At 56.5% G+C, this 27114-nt stretch overlaps 1 protein-coding gene across 1 annotated transcript; it reads right to left on the reverse strand.

Moving 5' to 3' along the window:
• On the reverse strand, positions 1-26164 carry VWCE (von Willebrand factor C and EGF domains). Its single transcript, XM_030333411.2, has 21 exons — positions 26047-26164; positions 25571-25877; positions 23006-23100; positions 22793-22882; positions 22366-22494; positions 19749-19865; positions 17413-17529; positions 16388-16516; positions 15046-15458; positions 14870-14963; positions 13552-13634; positions 11769-11856; positions 9962-10047; positions 8590-8707; positions 8031-8116; positions 6581-6677; positions 5127-5209; positions 3953-4043; positions 3789-3871; positions 3397-3487; positions 1-667 (listed from the first exon to the last, which is right to left on the reverse strand). The coding sequence occupies exons 1-21, from the start codon at positions 26162-26164 to the stop codon at positions 72-74; spliced, it is 3111 nt and encodes a 1036-aa protein (XP_030189271.2). The 3' UTR covers positions 1-71.
• Positions 26165-27114: the final 950 nt, after the last annotated feature.

Raw genomic sequence — 27114 nt, forward strand, 5'->3', positions numbered from 1 at the left:
CAGTGCCCAGGGCCCCTGGCAGTTTTCTGTGTCCGAAGTCTCCCAGGCAGGGCCCTGAAGCCGAGGCCGGCTTACCCGGTGGATTCCTCCCCCTCTGAGGTCCCCGTGCGCCGGGGGCTGGGGCTGGCCATGACTGCCAGGGCCGCAGACAGTCTGGAGGCGGCGGGAGAGAGTCTGCGAGGCCGGAGGAGGGTGGCGGGGGTCTCTGAGGGGCTGGGGGCCGTCGCGGAACGGGCTGACGGTTCAGTCAGGACGATGGCAGGCGGAGAGGGCCGTCTGGTCGCTGTCTGGGCTCCAGATGAGGATTCAGGCTCTGGGGTTACAGGAGGAGGCCCAGGAGCCCCGGGAGCGGCTAGAGGTAGAGTGGAGGCTCTTGGGAGGATCAAAGGCCCCGGGGAGGGCTGGGAGGCCCCCGGCTCCCCTGGGAACGTGCCCCCGGACCCCGGATGGGGTGAGGGTGAGGCCTGGTCTCCTGAGGGGCTCGTGGGTAGAGTCTGCGTGGTGGTCACGTTCGTTCTGAGGAGGAGCTGGAGAACATGGGGCACTGGCCTCTCAGGCAACGCTGCTGGGGGGCCCGGGCACGAGCTACAGTTCACCGGGGCCTCAGTGTCCCCACGGGGGCTCCGAGCTGCCTTGCCAGACTCCATGGCTCTTCTTTCCAGGGAATCTAGAGAGAAGAGGAGGAATCAAGATGCACATTGGTTCTCCGGATGGCCGAGGCGGCTCTGGGATGAGTTGCCCTGGGGACAGAAGCCTCTCACACCTGGTAAGGACCAGCTGGCCCCTGCCTCCAGGGAGAGACCAAAAGGGAACCTTGAATAGAGGGGGGCAGTCCCCCAAAGTCACTCTGCCAGGCATTGGCTCTGTGACATTGTATAAGGCACATAACTCCCTTGGGCCTCGGTGTCCTCATCTGTAAAATGGGCATCATCACGACGTACAGAGTCACTCTGAGGACTGAATGAACGGTGCATGGGAAATCTCAGCCTAAACCCGGATGTTAAGGATGGACGGACGTTGGGTGATAACCATGTGTCCGTGGAGGTTCGTGGATTGTGGCAAACGGACCATCTGGTACAGGATGTTCGTGACAGGGGAGGCTGTACCGTCTGCTCATTTTTCCGTGAACCTAAAACTGCTCTAAAAAAATTAAGTCTATTGAAAAAAAAAAAAAAACTTTTTGGAGTCTCAGCCTGGAGCCCGGCACGTCATAAGGGCTTGACACACGGGCAGAGAACAAGCAAAGGAAGAGGCTTAGGCCGAGAGAGCGAGGAGTGAAGACGCGTAAGAAGGGAGAGTATTGGAGAAAGGTATGATCAGAAGGAGACAGATGCTGTCAAATCCATAAAACCTGGAATGATTACATTTTACTTTTTAGAATTTAAAAAAAAATTTTTTTTAACGTTTATTTATTTTTGAGACAGAGAGAGACAGAGCATGAACAGGGGAGGGGCAGAGAGAGAGGGAGACACAGAATCTGAAGCAGTTCCAGGCTCTGAGCTGTCAGCACAGAGCCTGACGCAGGGCTCGAACTCACAGACTGAGATCATGACCTGAGCCGAAGTCGGACGCTTAACCGACTGAGCCACCCAGGCGCCCCTACTTTTTAGAATTTTTGTAATGTTTTTTTATTTATTTTTGAGGTGGGGGATAGAATGCAAGCAGGGGAGGGACAGAGAGAGCGGGAGACGCAGAATCCGAAGCAGGCTCTGGGCTCCGATCTGTCAGCACAGAGCCCCACGCTGGACTCGAACTCACGAGCCGTGAGATCGTGACCTGAGCGAAAGTCGGGCATTTAACCGACTTCATTCCAGGTGCCCCTGCAATGATTTTAAAAATCATCTGAAAGACGGACACACAACTCTGAATATACCCGAAGGCACGGAACTATATGCTTTGAGTGTGCGAATTAAGTGGCGCGTGAATTACATCTCAAGAAAACTGTTATGTTTATTAAGTAGCAAAAGGAAACAATTCATATTCTATTTCAACAAAAAGTGGCTTCTCCCTAAAAGGAGCTATTGTTAGGAAGAGGTGCATGGCGAATGGAGCCAAAGGTGGAGTGTTCCTGGGAGAAGCGGCCAGGCTCTGCACCTTACCTCCTTGGGCCTCTGTTTCCCCTTGTGAAGGCAAGACAGCACGGGGCAAGGAATCAGACAGACCCCGGCTTGAGCCCAACGCCAGCAGCTAGAGCTTGAGTGGTGATCTTGAGGTTTGTGGGTTCGAGCCCCGTGCGCCCCAAGCGCGGAGCCTGCTTGGGATTCTCTCCCTCTCTCTGCCCCTCCCTCAGTAGCGCACGCGCTCTCTCTCTCTCTCTCTCAAAATAAATAAACATTAAAAAAAAAAAAACATACAATAGCCACACGTAAGGTACTTTACGGGCGTGTTAAATTGGAAAAATTAAATTCAAGGCACATGGTGTAGAGCTGGAGGACGTGTGGGGAGCCGGCTACCCCACGGCAAGTTGCCGCTTGGTCGAGGGGCCCTGTCTGGTGACGTGCTGTCATGCTGCTGTCCCGCCCCCCCACCAGTGCCCCATGGCCCAGGATTCCACCTGCTAACCACAGGGCCCCGACACAACTCACTAAGTGTGAAAAGAACAAAGTTGTCGGACCCGAGATTTTTCACAGCAGGTCCATTATGGACAGACAGAAAAAGAAGAAGTGAGAAACTGTCCAAACGTCAGCTTAAAAGTCAGAGGGTGAGCAAACTGGAGTATCTGGGGGCTTTTTACAATGGCCAGCTCTGGGCCACGTCGGTACTTTAAAGCCATGTGTTACAGCACTTTGTCTGGGTCCTATCTGTACCTCTGCAGAAAGAGCCACATGGGCGGACCCTCATGGTGGAGTGGACAAAAAAATGAAAATCGTGTTCAGCAGTCAGGACAACGCAGGAGCTAAAAGGCATCAACTCTGGGCTCAAATCCCAGCTCTCCTGCCAGTTACGTGACCTTGAGGGTGCCCCTCCACCCCTCTGCGCCTCTGTTTCCTCACCAGGAAATTGGAGATGGTAACACCTAGTATTCAGGACATACTGCGGTTACTCTCCTGCCAAGTTGATTCAGTTGCTAAATTGTGGGGTGTTTTTTGTTGTTGTTGTTGTTGTTGTTGTTGTTGTTGTTGGAAAAGGGAGAAAGAGGAGAAAAAGAGATTAAGGGAGGAGGTAATGAAGGAAAAGGGACACAGGTGTCACGGATGTGGCACAAGAGACGCTGGATGAGGATGAGCGAGCCCAGGCTTGTCCTCGCCGCGTGCTGGCGGTGTGGCCTCGAGCCAGACGCGTTCCCTCGCTGAGCCTGGGTGTCTCACACCCAGCCCTTTACAAGTTCTCCGTTTCTGGCAAGAGCAAAGTGCAGGAAGACAGTGGAGAAGCCCCAGGGCCCAGAGGCCCGCTCACCTGGACAGGAGGGACAGCAGTCCCCAGGGGGCGCGGAGGGGTCCGAGCAGGCCGGCTGGCAGGGCACCTTCTCACAGCTCACCTCTCCCAGCTGGGGAAGCACAGGGACACACGTGAGGAAGCCCCATCCCGTCCCAGGACAGCACCCCACGCGCCTCTTACGCCCACAGAAAGCTCCTGGGACAGAGGCTGAACAGCAGGGCCGCTTTAAGGAGACCACAAAGAGGGAGGATACCATCAAATCTGGAGGCATGCTGGCCGGCAGTTAAAGCTGGGAAGGCAGGAGGAAGGCGGGCTTCTGTTGGCTGAGGGGACTTACAGTTTTGCAAAGGGACAACAGGCCAGACGCAGTGCCTGGCCGGGCAGCCTCTGCGTCCCCAGGCCCAGCTTACCTGGCACGTGCACTGGGTACAAGGCTCATCGTCCAAGGTGAACACCTGGCCGTTCACCACCTTCCTTCCCTCGTAGTTGCAATCTGCGGGGGCAGAGGGGACAGGGCCATGAGGGCCAAGGCCCAGCTGGGAGCCTCGGACATAGGGGTGCTGGTCCCACTCACCTCTGCAGACCGGGCAGCATTCCCCGTCGGGGTGGAAAGGGTAGGTGCAGGTGATGGGGCAGTCCACCGGGGAGCAGGCCACCGAGCCCAGCTGCGGGACACAGAAAACACACAAGGCCTTTTGCTCCGAGCAGCTGATGGCACACTCGGGAAGGACAGCCGCATAACCACGGAGCGACCATCGGAGCCACCACGGTTGGGGGAGAGGTTCATTCACTCAGTCTGTCTTCTCGACAGAATGCAAGCCCCACAGAGCCAAGGGCCTGGCCTTGACTGTGCCGTTCATCTTTCAACAGGTCCCTGCCGATCAAATCCACAAAACACCCAGGAAAGGTGAGCACCAGAAACCGAGGAGACAGAAGGACCCAGAAGCCCGAAGCTCCCGGAAGCACGTGAACAAACAGGGACACTCAGAGGCCCGAGACGTTCACCCTGAGTTTCTCCGTTTCTGTAGACCTTGTCCCTTTCCACTCGGCGTGCTCACTCGACTGGCCTCGGACGTTTCCAGCGTGACAAGGAATAGGACTTTTTCCCCCATTTTCCAAACACTAAATGATGTTAACTATCTCGCATGCTTTTTCAGACCGAGAGGCAGCCTGGCTTAGGGGCAAAGGTTCACCTCCTGGAGCGCAGACTCAGAATACTAGGATTCGATTCTTGGCACTTGAGTGGACCAGCGTGAGAATCTTGAGGGAAGGACTTCGTCTCTCCGTGCCTCACTTTCCTCACCTAGCAGATGGACATGACCCTGGCACCTACCTCAGAGGATTCCCCCGAAGATTAACTGAGCTCATGCAGAGAGAGGGCCGAGAGCTGGATCGGCACACAGCAAGAAGTCGATGATGGGAGTATATCACAGATTCCAGCTCAGAGTCCCGGGCTTGAGGCCTTCACCTGCACCCTCAGCGAGCACGCACGTGTTTACTACCGGGAGCCCCCAGGACTCCCCCTGATCACCCAGAAGCGGAGGGCTTTTGCTGGGCAGGCTTAAAAAATACTTCTCTGGCCCCGAGTAAAGATTCACCCTCGGTAGGGCTGGAGGGGGCCAACTTTCACCGTGACCCAGGATGACTTTTCTCTTGGAAGGTTCTGGATTTTGCCTCCAAGGTTCATGAGCAGGGGTCAGTGTCTGTGGAGTTTCCACAGACGGGGGTCAGGTCTGGGTGGTCCTTACCAGGCAGATGCAGCTCAGACACGGGTCCAGCACGGATGGGAAGGTCTGGTTGTTGTAGAAGATTCTGCCTGTGTAGGTGCAGCCTGCCAGAGAAAGCGCGGGGTGAGCGCCAGCCAGGAAGGTGGCTGGTGACCAGGTGCCTGCCAAGGATGAAGGTCCAAGAGTTTTCTGGGGAGCAAAGGTCAGGCCAGCCCCAGGCAGTCAGCGCGGGGTTTGGAGAAGAGACAAAACACAGGTCTGGACTGGGCGCGGACTTTTTTTTTTTTTTTTTTTGGCGCTGGATTTAGCAGAGGGGTCAGAGTGGCTTTTCTTCCAGGGAGGGAAGCGTTTCCTCCCCTGCCCCTCACCGGGCAAGATCAAGCCAGGGGGACTGGGAGACACAACCTGAGAGCCCGGCACCACAGCCATCCTCTCTGCTCCCCCGTCGACCCCCCACCTTCCAGAACATTCCCCCACACCGCCTCCCTCCACTTCCCCAAGCCCACAGAGGCCAGATCTGAGGGCTGCCACCTCGATGCCATTTATCACATTCGAGTAAGTATAAAAGGAGGTGACAGGACAACAGGAAACTCTTTTATCATGTATATATGTTAGATATATTATTTGTTACTTATAGATACATGTTACAGATACGTTATATATAGATAAAGATACTTATGTCTTGAAAAGAGATGAAAAAAACAAAACCATGAGGCTAAAAGTGATAAGGGGCCTTTTAAATTGTTTTTATTTTTGCTCTCTGTATGTTCTTCAGTACTTTTGAAATAATAGAACAGGTGAAAATGAATATAAAAAAATAAGTATCGGGGAGCCTGGCTGGCTCAGTTGCAACAGCGTGTGACTGTTGAACTTGGGGTTATGAGTTCATGTCCCACGTTGGGTGTAGACATTATGTAAAAATAAAATTTTAAAAAATGGAAAAAAGTATCATTTTTTTAAGTTTACTTATTTTGAGAGAGAGAGAGAGAGAGAGAACACTCATGCAAACAGGCAGAGAGAGAGAGACAGAGAGAGAATCCCAAGCAGGCTCCACACTGTCAGCGCAGAGCCTGATGAGGGGCTCAATCCCACAAACTGTGAGATCACGACTTGAAATCAAGAGTCGGACACTCAAGTGACTGAGCCACCCAGGCACCCCCAAAAAGTATCATTTTTATATTCTCTCACCGTTCCCTGTTTCACAGGTGTGAACCTTTGTCACCCCACCTAGGCTACAAACTCAGCATATCTTTCTCTCTGCTTCTAGCACCCAGACTGGGCCTGCCTTGGGCAAACTGCTTTACGAACCACCCCCCTCACTTTCCTCATCTGTAAAATGGGTTTCTCCCATGGGGCTGTTGTGAGGATGACCGGAGATAAAGCCTGTGTGGTCCTGTCTGGAGGAACCTGGGGCAGGGTGAGCCCAGATGTGGGGGGGGAAGGGGCACCGTGTAGCCCCACAAGCAGGAAATTACCTGCTGAACAGTCCGGACAGCACTGTCCAGGGATCCGAATTGGGTGAGGGCAGGAGTCCACGCAGTCTGTCCTCTTGCAGCTCACTGAGCCATCTGCCTGAAGGAAGGAAGAACTTCACCCAGACCCCACCTGACACACCGGGCCCGGCCTCCTTGCCCGACCCCACCCTCCCTCCCACCAGAGAGGGCAATGCCTCAGACTGGCCAAGGCTTGCCTGGAGGGCGCCATGATGCAGCTAGGACGTGGCAGGTACCCCCACACAGAGGACCGGCTCCTTGGGAAAGGGGGTGTGAGCCTTCCGGGAAGGCTTCCCTATCTAAGGAGAAGGAAGGTCAGAGCGGGGTTTTGGTCTCCTCGGCTTCCTGTCCTTCTCTGGCAACAGCCAAAGCTCACCACCACCCCATCCAAATTCTCTCAGCTTTTCCCTGGAACCCTGGCTCACCCCAAACCTATAGAGTACAATAAAATCCTATTTTTATAGAAAACTATTCCACCGGAAATGTCTATTTCAGAAGACAAAAGCACCACATATGGTTTCTTTTCTTCCCTCCGAGAATCTGAACGTTGACAAAGCTTTCTTAGACTACGAGTGCCCTGGGTCAGTCACAAAGGGGAAAGGCAGCGGAGGTACCCTCCTCCCGACTGTAATCCCAAGGAAACGTTCCCAAGTTCTGCAAGGGTCTAAGGCTTTTTAACAAATGGCGCATCCAAGGTACTTGGGGGCTGTGCCTCTCGCACGCCAGTGTGCACACGGGTCACCAGGGATTAAAATGCAGATTCTGAGCCCGGAGGTCTGAGCAGCCTGGAGAGTGTGCGTGTCCAACAGGTTCCAAGTGATGCCGAGGACACCGCCGGTGCAGGGACCTCATTTTGAGACATAAAGCTCTAAGCTCCGAGGCATGAATCAAGAACTCGAAACAAAAGCCGACGCGCGTACTCAACGAGCCGAAACAATAGTGTTTCTTGGTAAGTGGCTATGTTGGCATATCGGGGTCAACCGGACTCTAAAGCTCGAGCACCCCCTCCTTATCCATTTCTGATGAACTGAGGTCACAGATTCACGTTCCCGAAGGAAACACTGCAGCTTCGCAGGAAAGGCCTGCACTACTGAGCCGCGGGCTGTTACGCCCCTTCAGTTACCTGTGCCCGGGGAAACCTGCTCTTGGGACCCGAGTCCTCGCAAGCAGCGTGTGGCACCCCATTTAGGCAGGCTGCCAAGCTCCGCTGTTCCAAAAGAGCTACCGAGGACAGAAGAAACTGGGTCCCAGCCCCTCCTGTAAACGTGGAACCTGCCAGCATGGGAGGGAGACGAGGGGCGGGCTGAGGCGGCCCGGCTTCTGGAGCAGGGGGTGCCCGGCCCGGAGGGCCCGCGCAGGGCAGAAGGGCTTGCTCGGGGCGAGGCAGGGACCGCCGGGGGAAGCAGCTGAAGGCGTGCACGCTGTCATTCACCTGGCAGATGCATAACTCACAGGGGTCACCGGGAGACCAGATCTGTCCGATAGGAAACTCAACCCCGTTGTCGTCGAGAGAGCAGCCTGGCCGGGGGACAGTGAGGGAGAAAGCTCGGGTGGGCGCGAGCGCCAAGGAGGTGCTGAGCGCCCGCCGGACCTACAGCAACACCCCACCAAGGACAGCCGCCTCTGCTCGCTCACCTGCTGGGTGAGCTGTCCCGCCACCTGCTGGACCCAGGGGCTGCCCGCAGCTGTCTGTGGGCTCCCTCAGTTAGTGACTCTTCCCTCCAAACGTGTGCCCGGTTCACACAGACACCTCGCACAGACATACAGTTAACCTACAAACCCATAAACACACACATTCACACACACACGGGCACACTCGCACAAATACTGCAAACACATACACACACACACACACACACACTCATAGAGACATACACGCTTACAGAAACACACACCCTAAGTCTTTGCACGCAAAGCTCAGCCTCCCTCCTGGAGGGCGTCGCCCTGGGCTGGAGGGCATCGCCCTGGGGTGCAGGGCTGGGGGCCCTCACCTGTCATGGGTGTGGGCTCCCGGCAGGTGAAGCAGCACTGTCCAGGGCCCAGCCACCACTCCTCTCGGGGACAATCCAGTTCCGGACATGGTGTGAAGGAACATTCCACCTCCCCGTTCTGGAAGAGAACCAGGCACACGGGCCAGTGAGGGCAGCTCCCCGGCCCTGGGCCATCTGAAAGCTGAAGAGGAGGCTGCCAGGCTGCTGCTGTCATTCTCCTAAAAGTGACAAAGAATCTCCAGGGATGGGGGTGGGGGTGGCTGGGGGGAGGCCAGGAGCACATTCTGGGACGTCCCAGCTGTTGGGCTGGGGGTCTCCGCCTGCCCAGGCCATAGCCCCAGTGAAGCCCCTTCCCTTCACTTGTGCAACAGCCTTCTACTCTCACCCCAGTGCACCCTCACTCTGCAGCCACAGAACGTTCTCGTGCACCAATATGATCGCACGGCTCCACCAATTAAAACCGGTCATCAGCTCTGCCAAGTCCAGAGCCCTCAGCCTGGCCAGAAAAGCCCTTCCTGAGTCTGTGGGAGAGGCTATGAGGCCCCCTCCTCCCCGCGACCCCTTCCTCTAAGGACTGCCTTTGGTTGACAGCCGCCGAGTCCTTCAGGTGCCTGGATGGTTCCTTCACCCCCACTTCCCGGAGACCCCCACTTCCCGGAGAGCAGAGGGAGTGCATACAACTAACTGATGCGAGCTCCCTGATCTCTGCGCACACCCGTCTCTGCCGTGCAACTCCCTCCAGAGCTCCCTGTGGAGTCAGCCTGAGACCCCGTCTGCACCTGGCTCCTTCCTCTGCCCTTGGCTGCCATTCCGAAGATGACTTACACGAGAATCCTGCCCCAGGCCCTGCTTCTCAGACCCCAACTCAAGGACCCTCCCTACGCACAGCTTCCTCTCTGGCCTAGTCTCTTGCACTCTGTGCCCCAGGCAGCAGGGACACGTTCAGGCCTTAGAACGGGCTGTGCATTCTCGCTTCTGCCGGGCACACCTGCCTCAGCTCCTCTCCCTCACCCCTCAGGTGTCAACTTAACATCCCTCCTCCAAGAAGCCTTCCCTTCCGGTGAGGAGCCCCGGTCACCAGCCCACAGCCCACCTAGGCTGTGGGCTCCCTGAAAGAGGGGACTGGGGCTGTCTTGTGCTTAGCTGTGTCCCCAGCATTTGGCATTGCTCTGGGTACACAGTAGGTGCTCTATAAATAGCTCTGCTGAAGGGTGAACTCCAAGGAGACTGTGGGCAGGCCTTGGTGAACGCGGGTCCTCTTAATGCCCCTGCTGCCTCAGTTTCCCTTCTGCCGTGTGGCAGCTCCTAGTCTCCTGGTCGAGGCATGCTGGGAAAGTCCTGCGCCCTGCTCCCCTCCCCCACACCCACCTACCTGGCAGACACAGGTGGTACACTCATCACCTCCCACACTGAACACAGCCCCGTCCGCGTACCACCGGCCGTGGAAATAGCATCTCACTGCAGAGGAGAAAGGGAGAGGCAGCTAAAGAGAAAGGGGAACAGTGGGGAGGGGAGGGGCCCTCGGGAAGCTAACACTCCCACCATGCCCTCCAGCATACCCCACACTCAGGGAGCCAACCGCTCCCCACCAAACCCTTGACAAAAAAAATAAGCTGTTGCTTAAAAACTGATGGAGAGTGAGTCATGTGCAAACTAAGGTCCTTAACCAAAAAGGGAGGGAATCCCGGAATAACTAAAGAGTAAGAAAAAAAAAAAAAGAAGAAATGAAAAGAGACTGGCCCAGACACCCAAGACAAGGTCTGGGACAAATGACATCCCCTGGAGGTAGGGAGGAGTCAGTGAGAGCCTCTCCTCTGAAGACTGCCCCCCTACAGATAAAAACAGCCTAGGGGCGCCTGGGTGGCTCAGTCGGTTGAGCCTCCCCTCTGACTTTGACTCAGGTCATGATCTCGTGGTTTGTGAGTTCAAGCCCCTCATCGGGCTCTGTGCTGACAGCTCAGAGCCTGGAGCCTGCTTTGAATTCTGTGTCTCCTTCTCTCTCTGCCCCTCCCGTGCTCATGCTCTGTCTCTCTCTGTCTCTCAATAATAAATAAACGTTAAAAAAAGTTTTCTTTTTAAAAACAGCCTAAAAATTGGCCCAGGTCCCCCTGGCTTAGTCAGACCGCCTTCGGTTCAAATCCCAGCTACGCAACCCACTAGGGAGGGATTCAAGGGGACATACTTAATTTGCCTAAGCCACAATCTTTTCATCTGTAGAATGGGGTTGATGAGAACTGATAAAAGCTCCTACTTCATAGGCAGTATATTACCTATTCAGAAATGTCTTAGCTAAAAATAATACTTAAAAGTTAAGAAAATAATTTTTTAGGGGCGGGTGGGTGGCTCAGTTGGTTAGGCATCCAACTTCGGCTCAGGTCATGATTTCACGGTTCGTGGGTGTGAGCCCCACGTCTGGCTCTGTGCTGTCAGCACAGAGCCTGGAGCCTGCTTGGGATTCTGTCTCTCTCTCTCTCTCTCTCTCTCTCTCTGCCCCTCCCCCACTCGCACTCAGTCTTTCTCTCTCTCTCTCAAATAAATAAATATTTTTTAAAACGTTAAACAAATTTAAAAATTAAAAAAAAAAGAATTTTTTTTAAAGAACACCAGTTTTGAAATCAGGCAGCCTTAATTTCCAGTTCTGTTCTGATATTAACTGGTCATTATGTCTCTGGGCAGCAATGACTTCCGTGAGCCTCAGTTTCATCATCTATGAAATGGGCCTCTGAATCGTACTCCCTCAAGGCTGTGCCACATGGATTCAATGAGATCAAGGGCTGGCAGGCAGCAGCACAGAGCCGTCGGGGAACATTTGTGATGATGATGAGGTCATCCCAGGAAAAGAGAACCACATTTTCAACAAAGGACCAACTCATTAGTGGGGAAGGGGAGACGCCCTTCCAGTCTCAAGACAGAGCCATGCCAAGGATGGACTCACACCCCTTCCTGGCCGTGCTGAAGGCGCCTCCTAGAGCAGGGGCAGACTGGGCTGTGAGCCCAATCTAGCATCTAAAGCACTATGCACATAGTAGGCGCTCAGTTAAGCTGGCACTTTGAAATGCTTCACTTGACTGGAGTTTCTGAAGCAAAACTCCATATCCTTCCCCTGCTCTGTTCACCCTGCTCCCAAAAACACACACAAAAGCCAAGTCCCCCACCCGGAACCCCAAAGACTCACTTACCTGGAATACAAGTACAACAATCTGACTTCAGGGGGGTCTGACAGGGGCCGGGAGGACACTCAGGGGACATGCAGGACACATTTCCGGCCTGAGGAGGGGAGAGATGGTGGTGGGTGGGGGCAGAGGGGAGGAGGGGAACCAGGCCCCAAGGCCCCTCAAGCTCATTCCCTATCTCACACCACCCCTCAAGCTTCCTGTCCAAGACCAAAGCCTCCAAAAGGAAGCCATCCCAAACCTTTTGAATGCCACCATGGTGACAACAAGGACAGTGTGCAGGGACTTAGTTCCTGGCATTTGCTACGGTGTGGTGAGAACATCCTCCCACGGCACATAGAAGCTTCTGGAAGGATGCCGGGAAGAGGCAAACAGAGGTTCCTCCATCAAAGACACCTTCCTGTACATCTGAGTTTTGAACCATGTGACTCTATTGGCTATTCAAAGAATTAAATTTAAAACTTACTTTTTTATTAAAAAATATTTTTAACATTTATTTATTTTGAGAGAGAGAGAGAGAGAGAGAGAGAGAGAGTGTGTGTGTGTGTGTGTGAGCAGGGGAGGATGAGAGCGAGAGGGAGGGCGAGAGAGAATCCCAAGCAGGCTCTGCACTGTTAGCACAGAGCCCGACGTGGGGCTCGAACCCACGAACCGTGAGATCATGACCTGAACCAAGAGTCAGACGCTTAACGGACTGAGCCACCGGGGTGCCCGTTAAAACTTAATTTTAAATTTGAAGTTAAGGCAAAAAGTAAAAAATAAAAATCCCCCGCCTCAAAAAAATAAAAAAATAAAAAATACCGCCCCCCCCCCCCCACCTCTGGAGCAGCAAGAGGTGAGTTGCAGTGTTTGCTCCTCCACGACGAGTCGTGCGACTCTGGACAATGTCCATCACCTCACTTAGCCTCAGTCTCCCTATCCGTGAGATGGGGTGGAAGAGGTGCCTCCGTCGGGGATCGCTGAGGATACACACAATGACATGATCCACAAAAGCGCTTGGCCACTGCGTGTGTGTGGCACACAGGAAGAGCCCAGGAAAGCGTGGAGGTGGCTGTCTACCTGCCTCACCCCCCATCTCACACGGCAGCCTCTGCGGTCACCGCCAGGCCAGTGATGGTCAGAGGCTGGTAGTGAGGGTTGGCGATCAGAGCCCGGGCCTTGGATACAGACAGACCTCTTGCCACCTCCCGGCCTCGGTCTTTTCATCTGTGGAACAGGGACGGTAAAGCCGACCCAGACGAGCTGCCAGGAGCCTCGGGTGAGGCAACAGATGAAAGGCCCCGAGCCCCGTGCCTGGTGCACACTGCGTGCTCATAATCAAATCTGTGTGACGGCACCTGGCGTCCCAGTAGGAACACAGTAGGTGCTTCATAACCATTCTTACAGAAGTGAATTTGCCTAAAGTGAAATAATACTCTTAACAAGCGGCGTCTGGTAATAAGCCTCCTCCCTCCCAGATGTGGATACCTTTATTGTGCTGGCAAATATTTTGCCTGGAGAGAAAAACAGCCTCCCTGGTGGGAAGTTTCCGAGGGAGTTTCATCCCCTCCCCTTCCTAGACAGATGGACCCTGTTTGCCTGTTGGCTCTTTCCTGCTCAGCAGAAGCCTCCCTGACTCCACAGACCCCCACGCCTTTAAATTTGACAGATTCCAACCAAAATCCACAACCTGGGAACTCTCCTTCCATTTGACAAGCTCACTTTTAACACCCGATCTTTCCCTCTTCCTCTAAAACCCCCAAAGGTTAGGAAAACACCCGCGAGGCTTCAGGGCTCTTGTGAGGCTCACCATGCAGACGCAGACGGTGCAGTTCTCGTTGGCAGGTGAAAACACGTCCCCTTCGGCTCGGATGACGCCACTGTGAAAACAGCCTTTGAAAGACAAACAAGAGTGGAGGCATCAGACCTCTTCAAAGTGGTGGAAGCTTGAGATCTCATTACTTTTCCAGGCATAATGTACCTGGAACATTCTCTCACTAGCCAGGATGTCCTGGGAGTGGCAGATCCAGGCACCCAGAACTGCGCAGTCCTAGGACCCCCCCCCCCGAGGGGTAAGCAAGAGACACCCACATCAGATGGCCCAGGAGGGCTCCATTCGTGTCTGTAAACCTAGAACTATATGCAGGACCTGGCATATTTCCCCCATAAGGCAGGAAAGGCAGCCAGACAGCCCTGGGTTCAAAACTTGGCCTGTCCATTCAGGAACCCGGGTGACCTTGGACACGTCACTTAGCCTCTCTGGACTCAGTTGTCTTTATCGTAAAATGGGAACACCACCGTGGGCAGGGACTTGGACAGATCCACAGCCATTCGCAATCAGGGCTCAGTATAGAGCAGGAACGTGGTAAGAGGCCACGAACATCCTGAAGACACCACTAAGTCTATGCTCATTCTAACCCTTAGGAAGATGTCTTCACTGCTGTTCCACTCGCAGTGGCCTCAGCATCTTATCACCGGAGCTTCAGAGAATGCAGCAGTTCTGCCCCCCCACCCCCCACCCTCCCAGGTCTACTGAAGGAGAAGCTGCATTGTAACGAGATCCCAGGGATTCGTGTGCAGAGTGAGTTTTGCCAAGCTCTGTTTGAAGGACTCGTTAAGATTCAGGGTCGTTATCCTTGCAGGAACGGGAAGCCGATGAAAAACTGTAAACAGATCATGGGAGGGAATTGGAAAGAGGACAGGACTGATGAAGGATCCCTCCTCTGGCTGTGGGAGGGGAGTTGGGACAGCGAAGGGGACATCTGGAGAAGGGAGATATGGAGGAACTCCCTGAATGAATGAATGAATGAGGCTCAAAAAGGATCCCCAAAAGATGGAAAGTTCCCCTTGAGGGATACCACAGCATGGACCAGTGGGTCTCAAAGTGTGGTCCTTGGACCAGCAACTTCAGCATCACCTGGGAACTTGCTGGAAACGCAAATCCACAGGCCCTACCCCATGCCTAATAAATCAGAAGCTCTGGGGGTGAGGCCCCCAGATTCTAATGATTCAGGTGATTCTAACGTACCCCAAAGTTAGAGAACAGCCTTTCAGCTGCAGAAGGGCTGGGGAAGAAGAGAAGCAGGATCATGAGGGGGACTCTTAGCCTCCCCCAGACCAGCTCCCACCTGTGCACGATGGGCAGCAGCCTCCGTCTTCGGAGGGAATCGGGTGGGAACAAGCAGCTTCACACATCACCTTTTCACAGCTCACCTCCCCGTTCTGAAAGCAGAAGCAGGACTTCCAGCCATCACGAGGCCCCGGACACTGGACCAGGGCAGCCCCCAGGATCCCTCCCACCTACCTGGCACCGGCACTGGGAACACCCAGCCTCTGTCCAGCGGCTTCCGGACTCATACGTGGCTCCCAGGTGCCAACAGGCAGAGGACCCTGGTGCCAACCACGTGGCCTCTGGGCCCCTGGGCAAGTAAGGAGTCACCTCCTGTAGTTGTGAGGGAGGTCCCAGGGTTCCCAGGAGGGAGGCACTAGGCACAGGAGTGGCCACCGGGGTGGCTGGCGGCCAAGTGTGTGGTGCAGGGGTGGGAGACAGCAGGCTGGTGGTCCTGACGCCAGCTGGGGGCCCCGGGGCTCCGGAAGGAGGGCTGTGTCCAGGGGAGAGGGCAGGCCGGCCCGCCTCCGGGAGCAGCAGTAGCATTTTGGGCGGGTGCTGCAGGGGCTGCAGGATGGCAGAGGGGGCCAGCACGGCTTTGGGGAAAGCTGAAACGGAAGCACGGGGGTCTCTTGAGGGAGGCAGCAGCAGTGGCAGGAGGCGAGACTGCAGCCCACCGCCAGTTACTGAATGTCCATGGACCAGTTTTTATTCATCAGCATAAGAGTCTAATACCCCCAGTTCACCCTAGACCAAGGGGGCTACAGTGACCATCACACAAGGCTGAGGGGAAAGCACTACAGGAGCAGGCCCAAGTGACAAGTTGGGAGTGGGTCCCCTGCTGCCCCGCCCAGACGTGGCTTCCCAAGAGGGGATGCTGAGGCTCGGGATGAAGGAACAGCCCGGGGAAAGCTTGCCATGGGCTAGAAAGAGCATCTTCGGCATTTAGATGATCGGAAACGCATGTTTATAGGCACACTGTCAAAGTATGGCAGAGCGAACTGACGCCACATCGTCCAAAGTGTCCCTGGGAGCCCAGGTTACTGCGACTCCTGTCACATGCTCCTCTCCCCGCTCCCCCCCCCCCCGACCTTTTACCATTTGGGGGAAAACAAAAGGGTTAGGGAAACAGTAAAATGACAAGGGAGGACGAATGGGTAAAGAAGTAGAAGGAAGAAGTGAGAAAGAAAGTGAAGAGTTGGAAATAACAAAATGAATTGAAAAAGAATGGGTAGAAAAGGAAAAAGGCCCAGCGCTGGGAGGGCAGGGCCAGGGCAGGGGGCGTGGCTTGGGTGGGACGGGGGGCGTGGCCTGGGGGACGGGCCTAATGTTGGGGCGGAGCCTTGGAGCTGTAGGGCGGGGCCTGGGGAAACTGGCCAAAGGTTGGGGCTGGAGGGCGTGGCCTGGGTGGGAGGGGGCGGAGCCTGCGGGCTGGAGGGAGGGGGACTGGGTGGGACGGGGGCGGGGCCTGGTAAAACCCGGCCCAAGGTTGGGACGGAGCTGGGGCCTAGGAGGGCAGGTATGAACGGTCGCTCACCTTCACAGGACACGCGGTCAGCTCGGAGCCTGAAACCAGGTCGGCAAGTGCACAGGAAGCTGCCCACGGTGTTATGGCAGGAATGGTGACAGACTCGCCTCTCCAGAGGCCTCCGACACTCGTTTACATCTGCAGGAGAGCCTCGCTGCCAACAGCCGCCTTGTTGAGGCTACTTCTTCCTCCATCCCTGAGCCCAGAAGAGACTGGGAGACTCTCCCAGCCATGTTCTGATTGGGTCCATCCCTACCTCAGAGTGTGGGAGGTGACTCAGATGTCTAGGAGTGGGGCCACAATCTACTGCTAGTCCCTTTGGAAGGTTCATACATCCAGTTGGCGTTTAATGGATGCACCGGTGACTCATCCCCCAGCACCACGCAGCAGTGGTTACACGCTGGCTGGTGGGGACGAGCCCTGCTGGGAATGTCATCTCCAAACCTTCCACCACCCCACGGGCCAGGTTTGAGACGGTGCAGCCCCTTCTGAAAAGAGTCTAGAAAATCACGGCACTGCTTCAAGGTAGGCTTCAGGACAAATACCAAACCCCGCCAGAACAAGGTCTGTTTTCAGGCCCACGGGACCCCACCTTCAACCCATGAGCCAAGCTTGAGCCAAACATGCCAATCCCTTTCTGGAAATATCTGCTAATGGGCTGAGAAAACAGGGGTCTCCTTCTAAACCAGAGGAACCAAGGCTAACATGCTTTATTTACCAAGGGGAGCAAAGGCAGCCAAGAAAATGGGTGAGCAGAGAGGAATCCTTGGGGTGTATCTGGGAGAGGGGTGGAAGAGGAACAGAACAGGATGAAAGTTGCACGTGGCCAGGAAAAGTCCAAGACAGGGTCTTCCGTGAGGAGCCACGCCAACCCCAGGAAAAGGCAGGCTCTGAGCAGACGCTCAAGTGCTTACGGGCTCCAGGCAGCCAGGAGGTCCAGACTGCTGGCCCGTCCCCGTCCCTGGGCTCGCCCTGTCCAGGTGACCGGTGGCTGGCAGCCTAACCATGAAGACAACAGGGTCCCCCCACCTTACCTACACAGGAGTGCCGGTTGCCATGGAGATGGAAACCCGGTCTACAGGAACACCTGTAGCTGCCGATGCTGTTTCTACACCTCTGCTGACAGGGGGTCCCGAGGCATTCGTCAGTGTCTGGAAGGGACCAGGGCAAGCCTGAAGGTCATTTCCCCCCCCACGGAGTATCGGAATGGTGCGCTCCCCCGTCTTCCTCTCCTGTTTCCATCCTCAGGGCCGTGAAGGACCATCTTAAACCCTCTCTTTCTCACCACCCACATTCAGCCTATCAGTGACATTCTCCCTGGACCAGCCCTCTTCTCTCCATCCTCACTGCCCTACCATAGCCTGGGCTGACTTTGCGTCTAGTCTGGAGAAGAGTAATGGCCTCACGCAGCTCCCCTGTGCCCCTCCTAAGCCATCTGCTACCTGGCTTCCAGGCTGTTCTGTGCAAAGGGCACCTCCGATCAGGCCACTCTCTGCTCCCACAGGCACCACTGTGGTGCCAATGCTGCACCATAGCTCTCGACCCCCCGGGCGGCCTTTCCTACCTCCTTCCCTGCCCCTCACCTTTGTTCTGCCATCGTCTAAATGCACCATGTTCTTGGGGGCCTCCCTCTTGGCCCATGTTCTTTTGTCTGCCCGGCATGCCTGTGCATCTTGACTGGGGGCAAACTCCTACTCATACCTCAAACTCAGCTTCTATAGCACCTCCTCTGTCAAAGCTTCCCCAGACCATCGTTTGAAATCATGAAAAGCTGGAAATAATCCACATGTTCATCAATAAAAGAAGAGTTGGTAAACTAGGGGGTGTTTGTGCTGCAGAGCAGCAGGAAGCAGTTAAAAAGAACAAGGCAGTGGGGCGCCTGGGTGGCTCAGCCGGTTGAGCGTCCGACTTCAGCTCAGGTCATGATCTCACAGTTCGTGGGTTCGAGCCCCGCGTCGGGCTCTGTGCTGACAGCTCAGAGCCTGGAGCCTGCTTCAGATTCTATGTCTCTCTCTCTCTCTGCTCCTCCCCCGCTCATGTTCTGTCTCTCCTTCAAAAATAAATAAAAACATTAAAAAAAAAAAGGAACAAGGCAGGTTTGTTTGCCCGGATGTGGAGACACCTTCGCGACAGGTTGCTGAGAGGAGAAAAAGCAGGGAGAGGAACAACTGGGTTCAAATCCCAGCCCTAACATGATCTTGGGCAAGTTACTTAATTTCTTCAATTTCTCAGTGGTCCTATCAGGAAAACGGAAGTAAACAGTATCAACCTCACAGGATCAGTTTGAAATGGGAATGAAATGCCAAAAGGCACGCAAAGTGTGAGCACGGTGCCAGAATCCAGTTCTGCAACTGTCTGCTGCTCGTCTCTTGTCCTTAATTAGGTTTAGATGAAGTCTTGAGGTGGCTGGGGGGCGGGGGGGACCCTCGTGACGGGATCGTGCCCTTAGAGCTTGCTATCTCTACTTGTAAGAACCAGCAAGAAGTGACTGGCTACAAGCCAGGAAGGGCCTTCACCCGAAAGTGAATGGGCTGGCACCCTGACCTCGGACTTCCCGGCCTCCAGACCCGTGAGAACAAATTTCTGTTGTTAAAGCGGCCCACGCGGTGGGATTTTGTTACAGCAACCGGAGAGGGCTAAGACACCAGGGTTATTCCCCAGGCAGAGTAGAGAGAAGGAGGGGCAGAGAAGGTCTGGAACTAGCAACTTTTAAAACTTATTTTCCCATTTATGACCACTTCAAACAATAGAAAATAATAGCGCAGGTTCATGGGGCAGCTTTCCCCTCATCTGCCTCATTTAAGAGAATGCTTCCTTCTGTAAGTCATCTTAAAGGAAAGGGTGACTATGTTCGAAGATCTCCCTCATCCTACCCACTCAGGAGCAAAGACTCCTTCCTCTCCCCAGGGCTCCCCCAGCACTGACCCCTCACCCCAACCTCGTTCTGCCTCTCCCCACCAGACTGGGGGCAGGTGGAGCTAATGAATGCAGGGGGTGAATGACTGCAGCAGGCACGGTGTCCCATGTCCCACGTCCCACGAGGCCCTCCCTCACCTCGGTGGCCTCCTCCGCCCAGCCCCTAGGTCTCTCCAGCCCCCTCCCTCCACCCTGTTGTGCCGGGTCAGAGCAAGGGCCCTAGAGTCGACATGCCAGGATTCAAGCTGACTCCAGTGTTTACTGACAGAACGGCCTTGGGTGAGCCTCAGTTTTCCCATCAGCAAAATGGGGGTGATACAGTATCTCCCTCAGGGGACCATGGGGAAGGTAAGACGCAGTAATGCACGGACAAAGTGCACATGTTGGGCTGGGTAGGGCCGCGCCTTCAACTCAGAGCCCAGCAGTGGTGGTCACCTGTCCCTGGGCCACTCACCTCGGCAGCTGTGGCGGTCGGCAGACAGCTGCATGCCGGGCCCACACTCACACACAAATCCGCCTTCTGTGTTCACGCACTGGCCCTCGCAGGAGGAGCTTAAGCATTCGTCAATGTCTGGGAAGAGAGAAAACATCTTTGCACGGACCACTCTGAACGTGGCTGCGTGCAGGGAAAAACTCTACCCCACAGGGACCCTGTCCGCACAAGAAGCCCGCCTTCAGCTGGGTGGAACCCCCACCCGACACAGAGAGACCAGGCCCCAGGAAGGTCATCGGCCATGAGGGAACCTCCAGGAAGCAGAGGCCGAGAGGCCAGGCTCCTGCTCTGTGACCCATGCAGACCAGACGACAGAGAGCATGGCTGAGACAGAACGATTTTCAATGGCCCCACCGCAGGGCGACCCTAGCAGGGCAGAGGAGACTGAACGGGGAGGCTGACTAAAGTCCACTAAGTGTTTATTGAGCACCACCTGTACGCAGCCGATCTGGAGGGGGGGGGGCATTGAGGACACAAATGTGACCAAGACACGGCGCAGACTCTCCGGCTGGTTACGGACTGATAACATTTAAGAGCCACGACACATGCCTGTGAGGCCAGCGCACGGCCGGGTGATACGTGCCCCCCCAGGTGACGCCCGGCCCCAGCGGCCGCTGGAGGAGCACTGGGCAGAGGACCAGGAGGCAGCAGGAGGAGGGGCCGGGCACAGAGACAGGGGCAGCGGGAGACAGGGCTGGAGCAGTGGGTTAAGGCTCGGCTGCGGAGTGCCGATGAGGCTCTGAGGCTTCTGCCCAGAGTGGGATGACTGGATCGAAGTATCCTCTGGGCGGGGTGGGGGGGGGAGTTCACGCCTGCAGGGTGAGAGGCACCAGGGGACAGAACTCCCCACCCCCGCTTCATGGCATCCCTTCCTCCTCTAAGAACTGTGGTCCATGGTGGCTCTCAAGGACCCACAGCATCTGCAACCGCCCACTGCAGTCTGCATCCGAGTCTCCCACCCCCTGGCCCCGTGCCTGCAGGGTACCTGCATTCTCTCTACTTGCTCTCCCCACAGCGGGCCCCTCAGGACCACAACCGCCGCCTCTAGGAAGCCCACCTTGACTAACCCCATCCCACCGGGATCCCTCGTGGTGGCGGCCAGTGCTGCCCTGCTCGGTGCTAGCTCTGACACTCTTCTCTGGCTTTTCCTTGACCCAGTCCCCTGGGCAACAAGAAGTGTAGGCAGGAAGTACTCCCCATGAAAAACATGCAGGGGAGGATGAATTGCTTCAGCCTGCCTGAAGAGGATGTTGCAATGGGCCCCGAGCACCAAAACTCCTTAGTGAGACCCTTGGCCCAATGGTTCTCCTTCTGGGAATACTGAGAGAGGCCGATGAGAAGCCTCCTTCCTGCAGCATTACTGACAGCGAAACACTGCAGGCGACCTAAATGAGGGACAGCAGTGACAGCAGCCACAGGCGTGGCCGGTAAAAATTATGTTGTAAGGACTGCTCCCCACTCACCATATAAAGTGAGCAAAATAAGGAGCAAAAACTATGGATAAGGCATGACTGATGCCAATTTATAAAACACACAGATATGCATCACACGCGCGCGCGCGCACACACACACACACACACACACACGTCCAGGGAAAAGGGAAGAAAAAACAAGTTCATTTTAGGAACAAATATCCCGGGACATCGGGGACATGTTTGTTTTCATCTCCTACCCTCCTTTTACTTTCCAAATGTTCCAAAGTAAGTTGTTTTTCACTTTTATATTTGGGGAAGAGACCTTAGTTTTACAAAGTCCAAATTCAAAAAAAGGCTTTCTTTCAACTCTCTGGAAAGATATGCAAGAAACTGGTCCCAGAGGCTGCCTCTGAGGAAGGTAACAGACTTGGTCTGTAAGAACTTTTTTAAAATCATAGGGGCGCGTGGGGGGCTCAGTCGGGTAAGCTTAGGACTTTGGCTCAGGTCAGGATCTGGTGGTTCATGAGTTCGAGCCCCGCCTCGGACTCTGTGTTGGCAGCTCGGAGCCTGGAGCCTGCTTCGGACTCTGTATCTCCCTCTCTCTCTCTCTGCCCCTTCCCCACTTACTCTCTTGTTTCTGTCTCTCAAAAATGAATAAACATTAACAAAAATTCTTTTTCATTAAAAAAAAAGAACTTTTTGAAATCACAAACGAATCACACTTTTACACAGTAATTATTGAGGTTTGCTTCCCTCAGTGACTCAAACATCACGTTCCCAAGGGAGCCTTCCGTGGTCAACCCTGACTCCAGTCCTGGTTATCTGTCCCCCTGTGGGTCCGCCTCCAGGCACTTCACCACTTGGGGTCCCGTCGCACGGGGCTGCGGTTACCCTTACTTGTCTCCCCTCCTCTGATTGCGAAGCGGGGGCCAACCCACGACTCGTCACCGCAGCCCCTCGCTCAAGTTCCTGGCCCCGAGCTGCCCAAATATCTGTCAGATGGATATTTGGGCATCTGGAGGGCCGGCACCTCCCTGCCCACTCTCAAACCAGAGCTCTCCCCGGCTCAGCCTTGCCCTGCATCTCTCTGCAGACTGTTCTGGAAGGACGGCAGAGACAGAATCCCCTCCCGCCCCGTCCCCGCCAGCTCCCAGGTCTCTCACCCGTACACCTGATGCCGACAGCCGTCTCTGTCATGGTGAAGCCCACGGGGCACACCCGGGCCACCTCCTGACAGCCGCCATGGTTACAGGTAAGGTCACAGCCATACTCTCCACAGGGTCCGTGGGCTTCTGAAACAGGCAGCACACGGGTAAGCACACACCATGCCCCACTCCCGGCCGTCCCCACCTCAATTCTGCTGGGAAGGGGCTGGGGAGGCAGAAAGGCCCGATCGTAAATCCAGCACTGCCACTTACTAGCCATGAAACCCTGGGCGAGCCACTAACTTCCGTGCCTCAGTTTCCTCATCTATAAAACGGGGATGAGAACGCCCACCTAGGTGGTTGTCGGAAGATGACACTCTAAGACCAAACCCTGTGCCTGGCACATAGTCTCAGCCATGCCCCCCCCCCCACGCCACCCCGTTACCTGGGCAGGTGGCCCCTTGCTCTCCGTCCTGGCAGGAGCAGACGTTGGGAGCAATGCAGATACCCCTCCCGCAGCCAAAGGAGCAGAGGGCTGAGAGGAGAAATGCAGGTGAGGTAGTGGGGGCTGGGGCCCCCAATCTGCCCTATTTAGGCCAGCCCAGGGAGTGAGCGCCCTGCTGTGGAGGATGTTTGGGGCACAGGGACAGGCACTTACGAAGGGTGCAGTGCCCACTGCCCATGGATGGTGCCCAGCCAGGGCAGCAGCCACTCCCGAAGCCCGAGAGGCAGACGTGGGGGCCCAGCCGGCGTCTGGAAGAGAGGAGAGAATGCTTTTCCACATTTCCGCACCGGGCAAGGGACTGGTCTACCAGGCCGTGAAAGTCTCCCAGCCAGTCAACAAATAGTTCTCGAAACCTGCCAGAGGGGCGGTGGGAAGTCCCCAAAGAAAAACGACCCAGACAGTCTCTCCCGGAGGCAGGACAAAGAAAAAGGGGTGAGAGAACAGACATCAGCCTCCTACAGATACCTGCCACATGAACAGAGGCAGAGTGGCCGGGAGAGAGGGGCCTCAGCACTGACGGGGAAAGATGGCAATGGCTGAAGAGCCCCAGGCATGGCTGCCGCAGGACCTTTGCACCTGCAGCTCTCTCCGTCAGGAAGGTTCTTCCTCAGAAACGCACCCAACTCTCTCCTGCCTTTACCCAGGTCTCTCGGCTCATGTACCTTCTCAGAGAGATCCTTCTTGCCCACTCTTATCTTGCTTTATTCTTCTTCATAACACGTACTTTCTGGGGCATTCGGTTACTTGTCAATTTGTTGATTCGTTCATTGTCTGTCTCCCCTCTCATTCTCTGAGGACCAGGGCTTCATCTTTTTTGTTCACCTCAGTGTCAAAAGCGATGCCCGCCCGGCACATAGTATGTGCTCAATAAATGGCAGTTGAGGGAAAGGTTGAGAAAGGAAACCAGCAGAAGAGACAAAGGAGGAGGCCAGCCCCAGAGAAGCCAGAGAGAGGTCATTCCCCAGGTGACATCAATGTGGTGAGGGTGGGGGGGGGGTGCCAGCAAGCTGCCCAAAACAGCAAAGGGGAGTGTGTGCCTGACCCTGGGCGAGGCATAGCAGTACAGCCAGGAACAAGTCACTTTCCCCACCTTCAAGGGGCTCTGGGCAGACAAACAACCAGGCGGAAACGAAATAGTGTGACAAGTGCCACAATGGGACAGGCTTTGGAGTCCCAAGGAGGGTCAGGGGAGGCTTCGTGGAAGGACAGAATCTAGGCTGAGGCAGGAAAAAGTACAGTAGGGGCAGGCTGTGAGAGCGGAGGGGGGGTGGGGGTGCTCCAGGCAGAGGGAACAGCAGGTGCACAGTCCGGGAGGGGGATGGAGGTGGTGAGGGGAACTGGTCCTGCGGTGGCTAGGCGCCGAGATGAAGCCCAGCCTGCTTAGAACTGGGAATCCCGGCACCACAGGAGAGGGACAAGAAAGCCCTGCCCTACGGAGGCTGCTGGGAATATGTTGCCACTCAGGCAGTCTACGGAGCACCCAGAACACGCGCCACGTGCCAGGTGCCGCAGCAGGCACTGGCCACATGGGAAAGGCAGACTCAGTCCACGCCTGAGAGTATCTGTCAAAAGCGACAAGTGCTCCGGAAAGGGGAACTTTCGGCACACGGCGGTCCAGAAACATCTGCAGCAGACGGTCCCTGGAGCCTCAAAGACTCTCCCCTCTCTGAAGTTATCACAGAAGAAGCAAAGAAGCGCGGGGCTGGGGGGCTGGGGGGCTGGGGGTGGGAGGTGCTGGCAGTGATGTCTCACCCGCTACCCCTTGCTAGAGCGATTTTGTCGGCAGCCTGGGAAAGAGGAGCCAGCGGCTCCGGCTCCTCAGACGGGGCTCTGAAAGGGGCTGGGGTGCCACCAGAGCGGCGGACGGAAGGATGCTCGCGAGGCTGGTGGAGCCGCGCCCTCAGGTGGGCGGCGGCCGAGCGCCCCAAGGAGCCTCCTAGGGCTGGCGGTGACGGGGAGACAGGTGGCTGGAAGGCTGTGAAACGCCGCGGGGGCCCGGCCCATCTGGGCAGGAACTGGCGGTGGCTGCGGAGCACACGTGCGAGCTGCGAGCCTGGCGGGGCCGCCCCCCTGCGCGCCCCCCGAGGCGGTGGCCGCGGGCCAGGCCGCCCGCTGACACCGTGTTCCCTCGCTCGGAGCATCACGCACACGCGGCGGCCCGGCCTCCGCCGGGAGGGGACTCGAGGGGAGGGTGGCATCAACCGGGAAAGAGCAAAGGGGCAAACACCCCACCCCCGCCCGCGCGCGCGCACAGGCGGAAACCGAAACGTGACCCAGGGAGAGCCCGGCGGTTCCAAGGTCCAGGGGCGTGCGTGCAGCCTGGACGCAGAGGAAGCCCCCAGCCCCGGCGCGGCCGGGAGGCCCGTTCGCCAGCGACGACCAGCCGCTCCGGAGACCAGGTGGCACGTCCCGGGCTGCCCTCGCCAGGGGTCCGCGCGCCAGGGCAGACTCAGAGGGGCTCACTCAGCGCCTGGATCTCCATCCCCCCAGGTTCTTGTCAGGACAGCCCCTCCAGGGGCGCAGAACGGGTTCCCGCCCGGAGCACAGGCTGCTGTCTCTTTGTCCGGACCCCCCCCCCTTCCCCGGGCTGCGCCCGCGCACGGACAGCGCCCGGGAGGGGAGCCCCGAGGCGCGGCTGCCGGCGGCTCCGGGGCGCCCTTCTGCCCCACGCCGGGAGCGCCCCTGCGGCGGGGCAGGGGAGGGGCTCGAGGCGCTTACCTCTCGGCCGCGAAATGCCCGGGCGGCTTCCTCCCGGTGTAGCCGCGGGCCGGGGCCCCCGGCAGCAGGAGCGCGACGCAGGCGGCCCGGAGGAGCAGTCCGGCCCACATGACCGGCGGCGGCGGGTCCCCCCGGCTCGGCTGGGCTCCGGCGCCGCGCGCGGGGGAGGGGGCTGCCGGCCCTCGCCCCTCCTCCTGGCGCCGCGGGGAGCGAACCAGCGAGCCCCGAGCTGGCACGCAGAGCCGAGCAGGGGGGCTGGGGACTCCGAGAGGAGGGGCCGGGGGCCGCGAGGGGACGCGGCGGACGGCTGTGGCGGGAGTGGGGGGGTGGGGGTGGGGGGTCTCTGGCACCTCGGAGCGAAACGCACAAAAGGCAGCGCCGCCGGCCGGCCGGTGGCCTCTAGGGGAGGCGCGGAGCCCGGGGCGGGGGCAAAGATCAGGGACCCCTGGGGGCGGGGTTTCGGCCTCGGCCCACACCCCCTGCCCGGGTTTGGGAGTCAGCTTCCTGAGAAGGGCTGTGGGCGTCAGACTGAGGCCCTGGGAGGAACGAGACTCCCGGAGCAAGGCTGGCGCGGGAGGCTGTGCGCCGGGGCATTGCCGGTCTCCGTGGAGCGGGAGTTGCCTGTGTTGTCACGAGAAGGTGGGACGCTGGGTCACTGCGCTGCTGGGCAGTTCTAGGCCGGCTCGCAGCCTGCCAGCAGATCAGCACGCGAACCCTGGGTGCGCGGGGTCAGTGGATCCACCTGCGCCCCGGCCAGGGGGCACTAGCGGGTCTTGCACCCACAGGCTGCTCTTTGCCCATTTCTGCAGCTGCCCCAGGCCAACAATCGGAGACTGGTAGGCAGGGGGGTGGATGAAAATCGGGATCGTCCAGCTGGGAGGAAGCTGGAAGGATGACCAGGTCGTGTGCCCTCTGCCCTGTGCAGGAATCTTCCCTAGCGGCCCAGTTCCAGTGAGTCAAGCTTTTGCTCGAACACTTCCAGGGATAAGGAACTCCCTGTCAAAAGGCAGCCCAATTCAGTTTTGATGAACTACATTGGTTAGGAAGTGTAAAGAATCCCAGCTCCTTTGGTTCTGCCTCTACAGCTGCCCTCCTACAGGCCACCTTAGGCTGTCACTGAGACCCATAATAACACCCGCGACCACAGACGAACATGGTGTGCCACCAACGGTCTGGACTCTTGTCTCCTTCCAGACACCATCCTTTTGTCAACACAGCCCAATAGGACTTGGCTTTCCCGGCATCCACATGAACCTAAGTTTCCAGTAGAGGTGTTCTTGGCCGTCATGTTTTTATGTTGTTACTGTTGTTCATTGAACGCAAGTTACTAAGCCAATCTCCCTCCCTGAACCTGTGAGGTCGACTTTTCGAAGATGTTCAAAAGATAGGCCTGTTGTCTCACCTTGTCACGCTTGATCCATCTTCCAATCGAAGCAACAAATTCTCAGCGAGTAGGTCACCGAAATTCTGTATCGTAAGATGAGTGTGACTTTCCTATTTCTACCCATCATCTTTCCTTTTTGCCTCAGAACATCCACAGGTGC

Source organism: Lynx canadensis, chromosome D1, assembly GCF_007474595.2.
Source record: "Lynx canadensis isolate LIC74 chromosome D1, mLynCan4.pri.v2, whole genome shotgun sequence".
NCBI classification, from domain to species: domain Eukaryota; kingdom Metazoa; phylum Chordata; class Mammalia; order Carnivora; family Felidae; genus Lynx; species Lynx canadensis.

What these genes read in the sequence shown, in the direction of transcription:
- VWCE (XM_030333411.2), bottom strand. Translation starts at nt 26,164, where the DNA reads ATGCCCCGGCGCACAGCCTCCCGCGCCAGCCTTGCTCCGGGAGTCTCG. An exon ending in GCACCGTCTGCGTCTGCATG is followed by an intron (nt 11,857 to 13,551) that starts GTGAGCCTCACA and finishes TCCCCTCCTCAG; the next exon opens with GCCGGAAATGTGTCCTGCAT. An exon ending in GTCTGAGCTGCATCTGCCTG is followed by an intron (nt 4,044 to 5,126) that starts GTAAGGACCACC and finishes TGTGTCCCGCAG; the next exon opens with CTGGGCTCGGTGGCCTGCTC.